Genomic DNA, 16,740 nt, shown 5'->3' with positions numbered 1-16,740 from the left:
CATATGTTTTCTCTAATATGCCCAAACTAGGGAGTATTAGAGATACCAAAGGGACTCCAGGTAATGAAAGGGAAATCTCAGCAAAGCTAGAAAGAAGGGTAGGAGAGGAAGAAGGCTGAGGTTGATTAACTAACTAGAGGAGCTACATTCGAACATGTGTGTAAGAGTGAATGTAGCATGGTTTTTCTGGACACTCATTGTTGCAAGGGGGAAAAAGGAGGAGTGGGGGGAAGGGCACTAGGCACTGTGTGAATGTATGCCATTTTCAATACGATACACATAAAAATAAAAAAGATAAAAATGATACTTAGTAATATAAACAATTTGTAAATATTTTTAAAATGATGATTTCTATAAATTAAGAACAAATCACTGGGTTTCATCCTCAGTACCACAAAAACAAAACAAAACATAAAACCATATTATATACACTGCTTTAAATTCTTCCCTTCTTATTCTTTTCATCATGCATTATATTTGATGTTTCTGGTTCCGTGCTTAGGAGCCAGTCTTATTTTGTTTCTTTATTTGGAAACAGGGCCTCACTAAATTGCTGAGGCTGGCTGCAAACCTGTGATCCTCCTGTCTCAGCCTCCCAAGTCCTGGGATAACAGACCTGCGCCACTATGCCTGCCTTCTCCCATTTTTTGTTTTAAACAAACAAACCAAAAAAGCTTTTCTTGCTTCTATCTCTTTGTATCTATTCCATTTCTTTATACCCTGGTAAAATTACCCAGAAAGGAACTAGGAACATCCAACCTTTTCTCCTGAATGAACTCAATCAGACTTCCATTTCCATCATGTGGCCAAAACTGTTCTCAAAATCACTGAGCACACACACATCACAAAATCTCATGGTCAAGTTTAAGTTCAGATCTTTCCTGATCTGGCATAAGCATCTGACTTAGTGGAAATTCTTTCTTTCTTCCAACTCTGTCTTGGTTTTCTTGTGACAGCCTCTCACAGGCCCACACCCACTCAGACAGACTCCTCCTCTTTTCTCACCTCTTAACATTGGAAACATCAGAGTTTAACATTTGTGCCTCTTTCCTATCACTCCTATTCTCCTGGTGGCCTCTTTAAAAACCATGCACGTGGGTACCCCTGTCATCCCTAAATCCCAGGTTTATCGCCACTTGTTATCTAGAAGGCATCACAGACCTGATATATCCACATGGAATTATTCATCCAAATCCCAATCAGCTTTTGCTAAAATCGCAACAACTTCATTTTTCTAGGTGTTTAAGTCCAAAATCCTGGAGTTAGGCTGACCACCTTCCCTTCAGTTGTGCCTACATTCTGGCTGTCATCATCAGACTCTCATCTTCAAAATATAGGCAAAAGCCAATCATTTCTTAGGAACGGACAAACCTCTCTGCCAACAGCTTGAACAAAGTGTTCATCATTTCTTGCTGGCTTACTGGGAAAAAACCTCTGCACATCCGTCCTGCTTCTGACTGCCTGTTCTCAATGCAGTAGTTAAAGTGAGCCTTTTAAAATTATCCAAGCCAGATGCTTATTATCCCACACTTATTATCCCAGTACTTGGGAGGCAGAGGCAGGAGGATTGCAGATTCAAGGCAAGACTTAGAAATTTAGGGAGAGACCCCCAGCAACTCAGCAAGACCATTTTCAAAATAAAAAAAAGAGCTGAGATTGGTGGTCCTTGCCTGTAATCCCAGTACTTGGGAGGCTGAGACAGATGATTGAAGGTTTGAGAACGTCCTTAGCAAGTGGTAAGTCTCTCATCAACCTAGTGAGACACTGGTTCAAAGTAAAAAAAAAAAAAAATATATAGAGCTAGTGGTATAGCTCAGAGGTAGAGTGCCCCAGAGTTCAAACCCAATTTAACACACACACACACACACACACACACACACACACACACACTTAAATAGATAATGAATGAATGGATGGATGGATGAATACATACATACATACATACATACATACATACAAGAAGGAAAGAAAAGCTGGGGGCATAGCTCAGAGGTAAAATGCTTCTGAGTTCAATCCCCAGTACCATGTAAGAAAGAAAGAAAGAAAGAAAGATAGAAATGAAAGGAAGAAAGAAAAAGAAAGAAGGAAAGAAAGAAAGAAAGAAAGAAAGAAAGAAAGAAAGAAAGAAAGAAAGAAAGAGTCAGTCCAGGATTTGCCCCCATTAAAATCCTTCTGGTCAGATTAGACATGACCAGAGCAAAGGCCTTACTGGCCTGCAATGCTCTATACAGCCTCATCTGTTCACCACACTGACCCCTTATTATTTGTCAATCTTTAAATTCATTTTGGCAGTACTGATATCAATGCTTACACATTTGCACCTGGAGCTCTTTCTCATCAGAAGCCTCTACCCAAACATAGCCTACATTCTTATCCACCTGTCATGAGTGTTAAGATTATCACCTTCTCTTTATTCTTTTATTTTTTGGTACTGGGGCTTAAACCCAGAGGCATTCTATATCTAATCTATACCCCTAGCCATTTTTATTTTTATTTTGAAAGAGGTTCTCACTAAGTTGCTGAAAGTCTTCCTAAGTTGTTGGAGCTGGGCTTGAAACTATGATCCTCCTGTCTCAGTCTCTCAATTACTAGGATTCTAGGCTTGATAGACCCTGCCAGGCCAGGTATCCCCTTCTCAATGGACTCTTCCCAACTACCTGAGCTAAAGCTGCAACCTCCTCCCAGGCTTCACATTACAACAGTTCACTGATACCTGGCACAGACCATAGTTCACTTATTTCTGTCGCTTACTTTCTATCTCTTTCCCTTAGACTGTGAGCACAGAAGGGCAGAAATTTGGGCAAGTCTTCCTGAACTTTAAAATAAAAAAAACACCATCTTAGCCCAGCTTCCCAAAATAGTAATTAGGGAGTCTTTTGATATTTTTTCCTTTTTTTTTTTTGTGGTACTGGGGTTCCTGGAAGCCCTTCTACCTTGGGCTAAACTCCCAGACCAATTTTTCTTATTTTTGGAAACGGGGTCTCTTAAGCCAATTTCGAACCTGCGGGATCCTCCTGTCTCCGCCTCCCTAACGCGGGGATTACATGCCTGCGCCATCATGCCCGGCTTTTTTTCCTTTTTTTTTTTTTAATCACCATGTCAAATCTGCCACCAATTTTTGTGTCCAATTAAACCTCCCTAAAAATATCCATTTGGTCAACTTATATCCATTTTTACATCTATCATATTATTCCGTGATACATGCGCTTAATGGAAAGAGTAAGAACAAAGGTTCTTCTTTGATGCTCTTGTTTCCAAAAGTGTCCCGCCTCTTTTTTATGTAGAAATCAAATAAACCAATCAAATAGCAATCTAAGCCATACCATGTCAACCCCTTCACTTGAAGAGCTCTGAAGCTTCCCTGTTCACTAAGAGAATAATCTAAGCTCCTTAAATGATATCCCCAATGGCCTTGGCATGCCTGGCCTCTGATTACCATTCCAATCTAATTCTATAAGAGTCTTCCTGCTTTCTGGGTACAGGTATACGAGACTCCTTTCACTCTCTAAACCACACTAATCTACTTTATACTTTCTCCCGTGCATTTGCTCTTTTTTTTTTTTTCCTTCTGCCTGTGAACAACTTTTCTTTTACTCTTTCTATGCTTGACATCTTTAGCCCTCAACTTGAAAGACCTCCTTGACTACCATTTCTATCTGAAATAGATTCTTCACTCATTACTTTTTCTTTCTTGCATGCAATTATATTGTACCACAGCATTTTCATTTAATTATTTTGTTGTTTCTTTATTATGTCTATCTCTCTACACTGCTTAGTTATAAAGCCTGTGGGAGGCCAAGCATGGTGATACATCCTATAATCTCAGCCCTTGGGAGGCTAAAATAGGAGGGTCATGGGTTTGAAGCCAGCCTCAGCAATTTAGCAAGGATCTCAGCAACTTAGTAAGACTCTGTTTCCAAATAAAAAAATAAAAATAGGTCTGGGGGTACAGGTCATGGGTAGGATGTCCCTGGGTTAAATTTCCAGCATCACAAAAAACAAACCCCCAAAAAATGTCTATGCTGGACCAAAAAATCATATCTTCCTAACCTCATATTGTTTCCCATATATAGTGGTTTCTCAGTACATTGGTTTAAGAAATGAATGAATGAATGTGACAGATCAAAAGAGAATATCTGTGAACTTGAAATGTCTTTTTTCTCTGAATTTTTATAAATATATATTCTCTGATGACATCTACTCAATAAAGCTAGAATATGACTTTAGAAACTTGACTTTAGTTTGAGATCTAGATCATTTGAAAACACTGGAAATAGCCGGGCGTGGTGGCACACGCTTGTAATCCCCCGCACTTGGGAGGCTGAGACAGGAGTATCGCACAGGTTCAAAGCCAGCCTCAACTACTTAGTGAGGCTCTCAGCAACTTAGTGAGACCCTGTTTCCAAATAAAATATAAAATAGCTCTGGGAGTATAGCCTGGAGATAGAAAGCCTCTGGGTTCCACCCCTAGTACCACCAAAAAATAAAAAAATAAAAATAAATAAATAGAAAAAAAAAGAAAACATTGGAAAGACAAACTTGATCTGCATGGAAGAAATACTCTGTGTTAACCTAAATGCACACATTTTCTATGTTTAATTTTTTGTTGTAAATATTATTAAGGGATTAGATTCAAAGTTCTCATTTCACTCTTTTGAGGGCAATATAGTTTTGCTTATTCAAGGACTTACTTGACTAATGAGAAGGTATGTTCAGAAAAATTTGACTTTCGCTAGACAGGATTCTGAAAAAAAGCCTTAGAAGTGGACACAGAAATAGGCCAGCTGCCTGACTGAGGGTTTGAAGACTAGTGTGAGTTTGTGACTTCATCAATGACTAGCTGTAGGGTTCTTGAGCAATGCCTTGAAACTTCTTGGCCTCTTCTCTAAGAAAGGGATGGTGCCTTCTCTACTCATCTCTTTGTGTTGATGTGATAATCATACACACATTACGTATAAAAATGTTTTCCAAACTATATATGACTCCACTAATGTGAAGTCCAACTATGCTAGTGAGTGACTTCGCATAGTTGACCTCAATGCTCTGTTCCCATTTCAGAGAAATTGTAGGAGACAACCAGAAGCAACCATTTATAATTTACATATTTATTGTTTCTGATCATGTGCCTACCAAAGATTGAAATGGCCAAAAGGCTATGTCACCCTTCAAACACATGGAATAGATCAAGGGCAAAGTTCCTAAACTATCTCCCCAGGGCTACTACCCTTGCTATGCATTTATAAAATCACTTAACAGTTCAGAAAGTGGACCAGAGCAAAGAGGAATGATTTACTGGCTTCTTTGTGGAAGGGTCTACTTGTGTGTCACTTCTAAGCAGGCGCAAGCTACTTCAGCATGATAGAAACTGGTTCATCAGAGGCTGAAAGAACTAGATTCCTTCAGAAGTCCCATCCCAGTGTCTCTCAACATGCCTCCTGCCTTCTCTTCTCACCTTTGTCCCTTTTCTATCCCAATGGGAGAACGTGGAGACAAGAGAGAGGAAATGCTGGAGGGATGAAAAGAAGAGAACCATTTCAACTCCTTTTATTTCCCCATCGCAAGCTGTGCTGCTGAGTTAAAAATACGTAATTTAGTTTCCAAATCTATTTCAACCCTTGCCTGGCCTACTGAGCAATCACAAACCATCCAATTTCAATTCAAATCTTTGCTTTTAGCTTTATTTTAAATGGAACACAGCAAAGTTGTATAAACAGATAAAAAGTAAATGTTCCACAAAGAGCAGAAGCAGGATTAAAGGAACCAGGAAGTCAATCCATATTTATGGTGTACCAGTCAAAATCTGAATTGTTTTCATCCTATTTTTAAAATGCCAAACTTTCCACAAAGTATAAAATGTCATCGAAGGGATCAAACTTGTGGTGTCTAGGCATCTGTACTAACAACGAGTTTTCTTATCATTTTCAGTGGTGCACATTTCCAAATTCATGTAAACAGACAACACATTGTCTGCAGGTGATAATTACTATTCCTCTGTCACATTTGGAACACTACACATTTACAGAGAATGACCCACTTCTTCAAGATGAATCACACCTACCACAAATATTTATGAGCAGAGTTAAATAGAGCCCCATAGTGTGCAACATAGTAATTTATTAATAATTAGTCAACTGCTAACCCTCAAAGTGAGGTGAATTCAACCCCTTCCCACAAAACGTAGAAAGTATCTCCAAGTGACTAATGCAGATACCTTAGCAATAACAACCATGATGACCAGTAATGTCCTTGAGACATTTAACAATATTGTAATGAACCAAAATCCAGTAATGGCTTACACAGCCTGATTTCCCTCATCTTACTGTTTATATGATGTCATAGGAGAAGGTTTATGGTAAAAGGGAGCCAGACACAATGGATTCCTTTTACTTTTTGGGTTACAACTTGCTTTACAGCCAACTGGACAGATAATTATCTTAACTTCTTAGCATTTAATAATGGGACTACATAGTTCCAGTTATAATTTTTCACTTTCATTTATGTTCAGGTATATCAAATCTCTGATGAATATTTAAACTACATATGAGTTGACACTTGTGCTAATTTTTTTTCTTCAAATGTCAAGTTAAAAACCTTTCTGGCCCGATAAGCCTTCTCTTATTGATATAATATAGTTCAAGATGGTATCACATCATCTCGAACACTCTCCACAAAACTATTTTTGATCTAAAATGACAATTTCTCGTGTCACTTATGAAAGCGCATGCATTGACAAGTGATTCACTTCTTTAATGAAGTCTCTTCAGATTTGCATGAAGGCAAAGGCAGTGTGGGCAACTCATTCCTGCAGTGGCAATGTGAAAAGAACAAGAGGAACTTTCACCCTTCTCTTCCACCTTTATAACAGTCGACAAACTAAAACTGAATTACTGACCTCAGAGGCTTCCCATAACTTTCCCCATAATATCCAGAAAAAATGGTTTGGAATCCAGAATCCCTAATCCCAGCCTATCATTGATATGCTGTGAGTTCCTGTCTAATTCCTTCTTCGTTCTCATCTGTTCTATAAGAATGACACTAGATTGAGTCTAAAGGCTTATCAGCTCTACTCTATCCAACTCTCTTTTATCAAACAATTCTTTCTACTTTGAGACCACACTCTGCCTTCCACCCATCTATTGCTGCCCTGCTCTTATTCTCTTACTTTCTCTATTCTCCCACCATCTCTCTCTTATATAGCCACAATGGGAAACACAAGATTGCTCCATGTTTCTAATATTATATGATACTAATCACATCACCTCATATCTGATACCAATCCCAACCTACATGGTTTTGACTTTTATATATATAAACCAGCCTTGGTTCACATCTGCCATTTACTAACTATGAACTTGGACCAGTTGCTTAACTTTTCAGGCTTCAGTTTCTTCATCTATAAAATGGGGATGGCGATGGCTTTTTCTTGGGATTCTTGTAAGGATTAAAGAGCATTGCCTGTAAAACCCACGGCCTTTATGGAATTTTTATTACATAAATACATCATTAGTGGTTGCTTTTGTTGCTAATACTGCTGTAATCACCTCTTTCAAGATGGAGTCTTGGTCCTGTCCAACTCATTTTCTGAAGGGTAGTGAGTACAGTGGAAAGAACAGGACTTTGTCATTAGAAGACTCCTGTGAATGGGATTTTAGCAAGTGACTGGTCCTGGCTGAACTAGACTGAGAGGCTGTTTGAGGCTAAAAATGTGTGTGAACCTCATCCCTAGCAGAAAGCTTGCCACATAAGTTCTCATTAGATATGCAAAAGAAATATGAATATGAAAGAGAGCAGCGGGGCTGTTAATGGCTCATTCTCTAGGCCCTTTATAAATATTTGTTGAAGGAAGAAATAAAGCTGGATACTTCTGACTCCAAACTTAGGAGGGAAGCAAATGTCATTTTCCCCTAAGAAAGTAAAAAGAATAGAAGGAAAAGGGCCGGGTTCCCTAGCAGAGCAGCCGGCTTGGTGCCCCAGATTCATGTCCTAGGTAGAACACAGGCTGAGCTTTTGGCAGAGGAAGGGACACGTGGGAGGAAGGACAGAGGACTTGGGATTAGCTGCCTCCACTGAAACCTGCTCAGGACCAAAAAGTCAGTTGAGGGAAACTATTCTCAGGTGCAGGGTGGCAGGCGCCTGAGCTCCTGGCTCCCTTTTCTGACTTTCCCCTCTTCCCACCTTTCCTGCCTCCCCTCCCCAGCATTCAGGTCCCGGGAGGTAATTAGTGTGGGGGAGAGACAAGCTTCTGAGGGGGCAGGGAGATGGGAAAGTACAGATGGGGGCGGGCTTCTTGTCATAGGTCTCACCAAGAGCAAAGAGAAACAGAGGAAGAGAGAGAGAGGGAAAGCCAGGGAAGATGGGGGGGGGGGTTGTTTTTCGTTTTCATTTTTTGCACGCGAAGCATACCTAATGATATTCCCACAGACAGACAGACAGGCAGGACGGACAGACAGGACACACTTGTGCATCTGAAATAGTTCATACCCCCAAATCCAGGACGTAGCCTGTTGTCATAACCATCCAGCAAACTGTCCAGGATGCGGGTAAAATTTTCCGGGCACAATTTCTCCTCCTTCTGGTTCTGTCCTGGGGATTCGTTTAAACTGCAAGCGCAAAAACACGGGGGCGGAAAAGATTATTTTAAGAATGGATCTGAGAACAGGTGGAAACAGGTTTGCCTTCTAGGGAAAGAGTCGCTCGCCCCAAGCTGGAGGCAGGGCTGGGCTGAGGTGGGGGGGTGCGGAAGACAAAAAATGGTCAGGCAAAGTGCACCCCCCCCCCCCCGGCAGCGAGCACCCCAGGACCCGCACGCCTCTTGCACCAGGCACCTCTGGTGCTCTCCGTGTCTACGCGGTCACCGAAAAGCCTGGCTTCGGCCCATGGTGTTACAGTAAAGACGGGAAGGACTAGTCTGCTCAGGCAGAGGTGGGCGGCCAGAAGGACCCAAAAGCTGGCCACTTTTCTATCTTCCCCACGCCACCCCCCTACCTCCAGACCCCAGATAACTCACCAAGCCGCCGCCAGGCACAGAAAGCGCAGGAGGGCGAAACTGATCGCGGCGCACAGCGCGATCGCGGGTACCTTCTTGGCAGAAACCATCTTTGCAACATGCCATACTTCAAGCCTGTTCACGTTTCCAGGCTCTCAAGATGCCCTGGGCAGGGGGCGAGTGGAGGGCAGAGTGGCTCCCGCGGCGTGCGCACACTCGCCCGCGCTCACACTCGCCCGCGCTCCCCAGCCCGAGCCGCGGTGGGCGTGTGTGTGCGCGGGGCCCGGGAGGCGGAACCTGCCGTCCTCGCCCCCTCCTCCCCTCGCCCGATGTGTATGTCGAGCTATCTATACCGCTCGGCACCCTTTCCTGCCCGCGCAGGCTTCGCGTGGACGCGCCCGCCACCGCGCAGGGCCCTGCAAGTTTGCTCCAACCTGTAACTCCGGGGACCGGGAGCAGGGTCCTCCCTCCGCAAGCCCCCACCCAGCGGGTCCCCGCCCACAGCGGCGCGGGGCCTCCCCTTCTCCCTCCGGGTCCTCCTCCCGGCCGCCGGGATTTGGATCTAACCGAGGGAGCTCTCTGCTCAGTCGGCTGTGCGAGGACCTGTTCGTACCCGTCGTCAAGGCTGGAGGTGGAGAAATGGTGGAGAGACCTGGAGTGCTGGGCCTGGGGGTGGGAGGCGTTGGTGATGAGGTGAGGGATCCTGTCTAGGCAGAAACAACCTTTGGGACCCTCCTCCTCAGCCCTGGTAAGGGCTGGCAGGTGCAAAAGGAGGAAAAGATTTCACCTGGTGACAGGGACTAGAGCTATCCCAGCGCGCTCTTTGCCAAACTGTTAAAAGTGGACCCCGCAGCCTACTTCTGCAGCCAAGGCGTTTGCTAAGCTGCTGCGTTAAAGATGCCAAATGTCCTTAAGGTGCCAGCCCTGGCCGGCGCGCTGGTCTCCGGAGGGCTGCTCTGTCCTTTTCTGGAAGGAGGAGAGGAGTGGGGACCAGCGACCTCCGGGAAAAATCGCTTTCACTTCTTTTGCAACATGGCCAGAATGGAGCTGACTGACATATAGAAGTTGACCCCTTTTAGGAAGTGAGAAGGGATGGCTGGGAGGGGGAGAGGAGGAAGAGAGCGAAAGAGAAAGAGAGACAGAGAGAATGTAAGTGGGCTGGGTAAGAAGGACTAGCAAGTTAGAATCATATATGACTTGAAATGGAAGACAAAACACTATACTTTTGCTGTTTTATTGAATTAAAACTACTTCCAACAGATCTTTAAAAACATTAATTATTGATTTCGGGGGGAGGGTCTTGCACACTATCACTGATGCAATGGAATTTGTCATATGATGAGGCAATGACGTAAGTACTTTCCTCAACGTTAAGTCCCTGGGATGAGACACCATCTATTACGTTCTGTTTAGAACTTGAATGATTTGTTCAAATTTTGATGACTAGTGGGCTGCTGTGATATGGAAACATTATGTCAGGAGTTTTGCTTTTCGCTTCCATCTCCTAATTAAAGTTTTCGTTCAAACGAGAAAGCCAAAGCGCTCGCGGGGTGTGATGGTAGCGGCTTTGTGCTCCCAAGATGTTCTGCTATTTCTTCATAATGCCATCTGTAACACCCATCTCCTCGAAGCCCAAGCTAGGTAATTTTTGATCTTCTGCGTTTATTTCTTGTCACAGTGTGTGGTACATAGTATATCAATATATATTGAATGAAGAGTTAAATCAATGAATTGCTCGCTTCCATATCCCTCTTGTGAATCCAGGTGAAATTCAACCTTTCTGTTTTTGGTAATTTTTTTTTAAATAAAAGCACTACTGTGTCCCTCTTACAGGCCATGAAAACACTTGTCTCCACATAAGAGCTCACAATACATTATATTATTATTGTATTTCATCCTATCACATTGTCTCTCTCATCTTAATATCCTCCTACACTTTCCAAAACTGAAGTTAGCATTTTATAAACTATTTTTCTCACAATATGTGTTTTATAAATACACCTGTTAAAAATAACCAAAAACGGCTTTGGGAAAAGAAGTTCCATATTATTAGGAATCTTTAAAATTTCAATTTTAAATATGTGAAACTAATTCCTTGAAATAAAGAGTTTCTCATTTCCGTGTAGCTGTTTCTAAATTATACTTGTGTTAACTGTCTTATAGTAGTATAAGTTCATTTGAAGACAATACTAAAGCCATTTGGACCTCACTTCATTTGATCTCACAGCCTTTCATTTATGCTACTTTTATGTTACTTACAGAAGTCAAATTTTTTTTTCTGCCTGAAATATGAAAATAAATAAAACAAAACCACATTGCCTGCTAACAAAAATTTTCTTTTAGAAAAATCTAACATTCAAAAAGTTCAATTTAAAGCAGGGCATGGCAGCCCACACTTGTAATCCCAGCATTTGGGAGGCTGAGACAGGAGGATCACTGTTCACGGACAGCCTCAGCTACGTAGTGAGGCCCGTTGCAACTCAGTGAGACTGTTTCAAAATAAAGAATAAAAGGAAATAGGGCTGGGAGTGTAGCTAGGGAGTAGAATGCCCTAGGTTCCATCCCCAGTACTGCAAGAAAAGTACAATTTACCTTGTTAAAATATTAAATATCCTATTGTTTTCTATATGAACTATTTATGATGGCCCAGAATTGTGAGTAGATTCATCTGAGTGTCAGATTCATCTGAGTGCCTTTATAGCTCTGCAGAAAGAGTAAGGTGTTGAAATTACTTCCATAACTTCCTTAAGTCATTGATTGCTATGTTTAGTAGAATTTGAATTGGGTGCAAGTGTACTACTTCCAAATATCATTATTTGGAAGCCAGTCCCATTTTATAAATTTGACAAATAAGTTTACATCTGATAAATGGAATGCAAATAATACAGGCTGCCCCACTGCTAAAGGTCTTAGAAGACACTTCAGAAGTGTCCTGAAAATGAAGGCAAGATCATAGCATGAGTAACAATATCCATTTTTCAGTGGGAATAGTCACAATATATTTTCCAGTAGGAGTGTTCATAACTTCCATTGTATTTGCAATTATGGACAACCATAGTTTAGAGAATAAAAGGTGATGCATATAGTGGAACACTCAACCAAATAGGTAAACAAATATTTGTAATTGATGTGTGACAGACATTTCTACTCTTATTTTATAAACGTGTCCCTTGCCAGGTTCTATAAACTTTACATAGATCCTAAGTACCATTTATGGGTACTCATCCCCCCTTATTGTCAACTTACCAAATGTTTGAGTTGTGATAAAGTGAAAAGTAATTTGAAAGTGTTGAACCTGTTCCTCTTTCTCTGTGTGCATGGTAAGAACACCTAAAATCTACTCTGTTAGCAAATAAATGCTCAAAATAGAATAATATAATAGCTGGGCATGGTGGCACACGCTTGTAATCCCCGTGCTTGGGAGGCGGAGACAAGAGGGTTGTGCAGGTTCAAAGCCAGCCGCACACGCTGGCTTAGGAGAACCTGTTTCTAAATAAAAATATCAAAATAGGTCTGGGAGTGTAGCCCGGAGGTAGAAGGGCTTCCAGGAACCCCAGTACTACCAAAAAACGGGATAATATAATATAATATAATAAACTATGGTCACCATGCCATACATTAGATGTGTAAGTATATTCATCCTACATCACTGAAAGTTTATACACTTTAACCTTCATCTCCCTGTTTCTGTCCCCTCCCCAACCTACCTTGGGAAACTACCATTCTACTTTCTACTCTGTATATTCAAACGTTTTAAGATTACACATTTAAGTAAGATTATGTAATATTTGTTTTTCTGAATCTGGCTTATTTTACTAAGCATAAGGTCCTCCAGATTCATTCATGTTATAGCAAATCTTCTTATAAAGTTAAGTAATACTTCACTCTGTGTGAGATATATATATATATATATATATATGGTCATATATATATATATATGTTGTCTCACATATACACAAACATATATACATATGGATATATAATCACACACGGAGTCACACACACACACACATATATATATATAAAATGTATATATAAAACATGCATATTATCTATAATCGTGTGTGTGTGTGTGTGTGTGTGTGTGTGTGTGTGTGTGTGTATGGTACTGGGGACTGAACCAAGGGACATTCTACCTCTGATCTACATCCCCAGCCCAATTTTATTTTTTATTTTGTAACAAGGTCTTACTAAGTTGAGGAGGGCCTTGGGTTGCTGAGGCTGACTACAAATCTGCAATCCTCCTGTCTCAGTTATACAAGTACTAGGATTACAAGTGTGCACCAGCATGCTGACTTATTACAGTTTATTCATCCATCAATGACCACTTAAGTTGTTCCTTAACTTGGGTATGATGAATAGCTGCAATAAGCATGAGACTGCAGAGATATCCATAGGTGCTGATTTCACTGGTCTGGGGTGTATGTACTGGGTACTGAGTCATTTGGTAGTTCTATTTTTAACTTTCAAGAACTCACTCTACTGTTTTCCATAATGTCTGTACTGCAGTAGACTCTTCCTAATTGGAGAAGTTCAACAGAGTCTGTTTGAATAAGCATTTCATAATACGAGTTAATACTGCTCCCAACAAAAGCATATTGTTACCACACATTTATTTATTTCAACATTATTACTTAAAATAGAAAAGTTGTGCAATGCTTATATTTATCTGAGTGACCTTTACACATAAAGTTAAAATACTCAACAATTGTATGAGTTATTTTAAATATTTAATTAAAACTTTTTGTGGAGCTAAGAACTGAACTCAGGACCTGGTGCATGCTATGCCTGCATGCCACTGAGCTACATCTCCAGCCCAAATATATCTTATCCATCATCAAGTTGAGCACTGAGAGAGTATATCCATGTTTAAAGGTATCCAAGATCCCACATTAATTTCAATTAAAATAGAAAATACTAGCTTTCTAATATAAACTTTAATTTCATTAAAAGCCCAATGTTTTTTAAGTGGAAAAAATAAATTTTAAGGGCCTGCATTATTGGTAATATATTTAGTAAATACTTTGTAAGCTCATGTGCAAATGGTTAATAAATGTGAGAAGCGTTATTTTTGTTAGACTTTATATGTTAGACCACTGTAGACAATTTATTTGTTATACCATATTTTATTTATTAGATATCTCAGAGTTGGTGTAGAAGTACTACTTCAAACGGGCAGATAATTTTCAAATATCTACAGAGAGGAAGAGAAAGAAATGGAATAATCATGAAAAACATTAACTACAACTATATATGTAATGCTTTATCTCTTTGAAAAGTATAACTGAAGCATATTTGTGAATGTAAAATTCTATAAAGTTTATGTAAAATGTTAATTATTAAAATAAATATTCCCTTAATTGTGTTAATGTACATGTATTTCATGTGTGTATATTTTCAAAGTTTCTGAAAATAGATTTATTACCCAGTGATATGAATAAGTTGTTTTTAATACTTAATTGGAATTGCTAATGAGTGCAATTTATGCATTACCCATAGTGGCCCAAATTAAACATATTGTAAAATTTGTTTTAAAGTGCCTATTTTACAATAAATACAATGTTGTATCTTGTAACAAGAGAGAAACCATATTCCCAAGCAGCCATCTCATACATATTCTTATCAATCAGTGAAATTCTCAAACTCATTCATAAGGAGACAACTAAAATATAGTGTATTGTTTATAATAGCAAGAAATTAGAAACAAATGAAATGTCATTAAACAGGGAAATGAATACATTCTATTGTTGTATGAGTGGAGTACTGTACTACAATTGTTAATTTTTCATTACTATAACAAAATATAGGAGGCTGGGTAGTTTATAAAGAGAAGAGGTTTACTTAGCTCACCGTTTTGAAGGCTGGAAACCCAAATAGCATAGCATTATTCTAATGAAAGCCCTTCTACCTGCATCACATCATAGCAGAAGGCATTGTGGTAGGAATGCAATGCAAGGAAGACAAGATAGAAAACCAAAGAGAGATTGAAGGGGGCCAGTCTTGATTTTATGACAACCTTCTCCAAACAACTAGCCAGAGTCCCAGAGAACTACTATTCTATCTTTGGAGAATGGTGCCTCAAATAAACTATACCTTCTATTAGCTCCACCTCTTAAACATCCCACCACCACTCTGATCACCACACTGGGAAACAAATTTCCAACACATGAACACTTGGGGGCCAAGCAAATTCTATCCAATCCAAAGCATATATAGTAAATCAGATTTAAAAAGTAAGTTATGTATCAATATTTTTCAAAATGTAATATAAAAATAAGCAAGAGGCAGAATAATACCTTCAGTAAAATGGCATTCACATAAAATGTAGAGCATGAAAAATAACACTGTGCATTAGTTATAAATCTAGTGATTCAAACCAACCTGAATGAAGAAATAAATGCCCCAAATTTTCAAATATCTGCAGAGAGGAAGAGAAAGAAATGGAATAAGGTGGAAAATATTAACTACAACTATATATGTAATGCTTTATTTCTTTGAAAAGTATAACTGAAGCAAATATGACAAAATAGTTAAGATTTGCCCAATTTGGTGGTAAGGACTTGTGTTCATCATATTATGGTTTTTGTATTGTTCAGGTTATTCATTGTGTGCAACAAAACACTACAAAACTTTCTGGCTTAAACCAATAACCTCAACAATCTGTCATAGTGCTCATCGTTTGACTGGGCTCATCTACTGGTCCTCGCTCAAGGTCCCTTACCCTACTGCACTGACAGTAGCTGGAGTGGGAGTCATTGCAAGGCTCCAAGGATCTGGGACTTGAAGACAGGTACTTGCATCATCTGCCTGGTGCCTCATCTGGGACCTCTGGGGAGGGGCTGAGGCTGAAGTGCCTCTCTGCTCTGCCCCCCTTACTTAGCTAGTTTGAATTTCCTCGAAACATGATGGTCTCAGAATAGGGAGACTTTTCAAACCAGCTATCTTTCCCCAAACAAACATTTCAAGAGTTAAACTGAAGCTAATGACTTTTTAAACCAAACCTTGAAAGTCACAGAGCATCTTTCTGTTGGTCAAAGCAAGTTACAAGGTCAGACCAGGTCTGCGAAAATAGGGTGCACAGAGATGTGAACACTGGGAGAAACAAGATGGCTATCTGTAAAGAATAGCTGCTATAAGTACTTTTTATATGACTAAATTACTTCCTAAAAATAGAACAAAATTTTATAAGAATGATGTGATGGCTGATTTTGAGTAAACTTGGCCAAACAACTGTAACTAGGTATTTACAAAATCTTATTCCAAATAGTTTTGTGAAAGTATTTTTCAGGTAAGATTGACATTTAAACTAAGAGACTTTTTTTTTTTTTTTTTTTTTTTTTTTGCGGGTCTGGGGATGGAACCCAGGGGCATTTGACCTCCGGGCTACACCCCCTGCCCTATTTTTTATTCTTTATTTTGAAACCGGGTCCCACTAAGTAGCTGAGGCTGTCCGCGAACCACGATCCTCCGGTCTCAGCCTCCCAAATGCTGGGATTACAAGCGTGCACCACCACTCCCGGCTAAAGCAGGAGACTCTGAATAAAGCAGATGACTTACCTTCATGTGGGTGAGGCTCAGCCGGTCAGTTGGAGGGCTGGCAAAGACTGACCTCCAGGGAAGAGTGAATTCTGCCAAGATGGCCTTTGGCCTTGAAATGCAACTTTGATTCTTTTTTGGGTCCTCAGTCTGCCAGCCTACCCTGGAGATTTTGGGTTTCCCAGCTTCTATAGTCAAATCAATTTCTTAAAATCTCC

The 16,740-nt window shown here is 40.2% G+C and overlaps 1 protein-coding gene across 7 annotated transcripts in view; it reads right to left on the bottom strand.

Moving 5' to 3' along the window:
- Nucleotides 1-9,107, bottom strand: part of GABRA4 (gamma-aminobutyric acid type A receptor subunit alpha4) — a gene marked incomplete at both ends in the record, with an annotated part of 76,288 nt that extends 67,181 nt beyond the window's left edge. For 3 of the 7 annotated variants that reach the window (XM_080697576.1, XM_080697580.1, XM_080697581.1), the window contains 2 exons: nt 8,482-8,600; nt 9,008-9,096. In XM_080697576.1, coding sequence (XP_080553702.1) covers nt 8,482-8,600; nt 9,008-9,096 — 208 coding nt within the window. Of the gene's footprint in view, nt 1-8,455; nt 8,601-9,007 lie in introns of those variants that run through there. The other 4 variants (XM_080697577.1, XM_080697578.1, XM_080697575.1 and 1 more) reach the window with 3 other exon arrangements.
- Nucleotides 9,108-16,740: the final 7,633 nt, after the last annotated feature.

This window comes from Muscardinus avellanarius (genome assembly GCF_963383645.1).
Source record: "Muscardinus avellanarius genome assembly, chromosome: 6".
Lineage (NCBI taxonomy): Eukaryota > Metazoa > Chordata > Mammalia > Rodentia > Gliridae > Muscardinus > Muscardinus avellanarius.
This window is presented reverse-complemented; position numbering and strand designations above follow the sequence as displayed.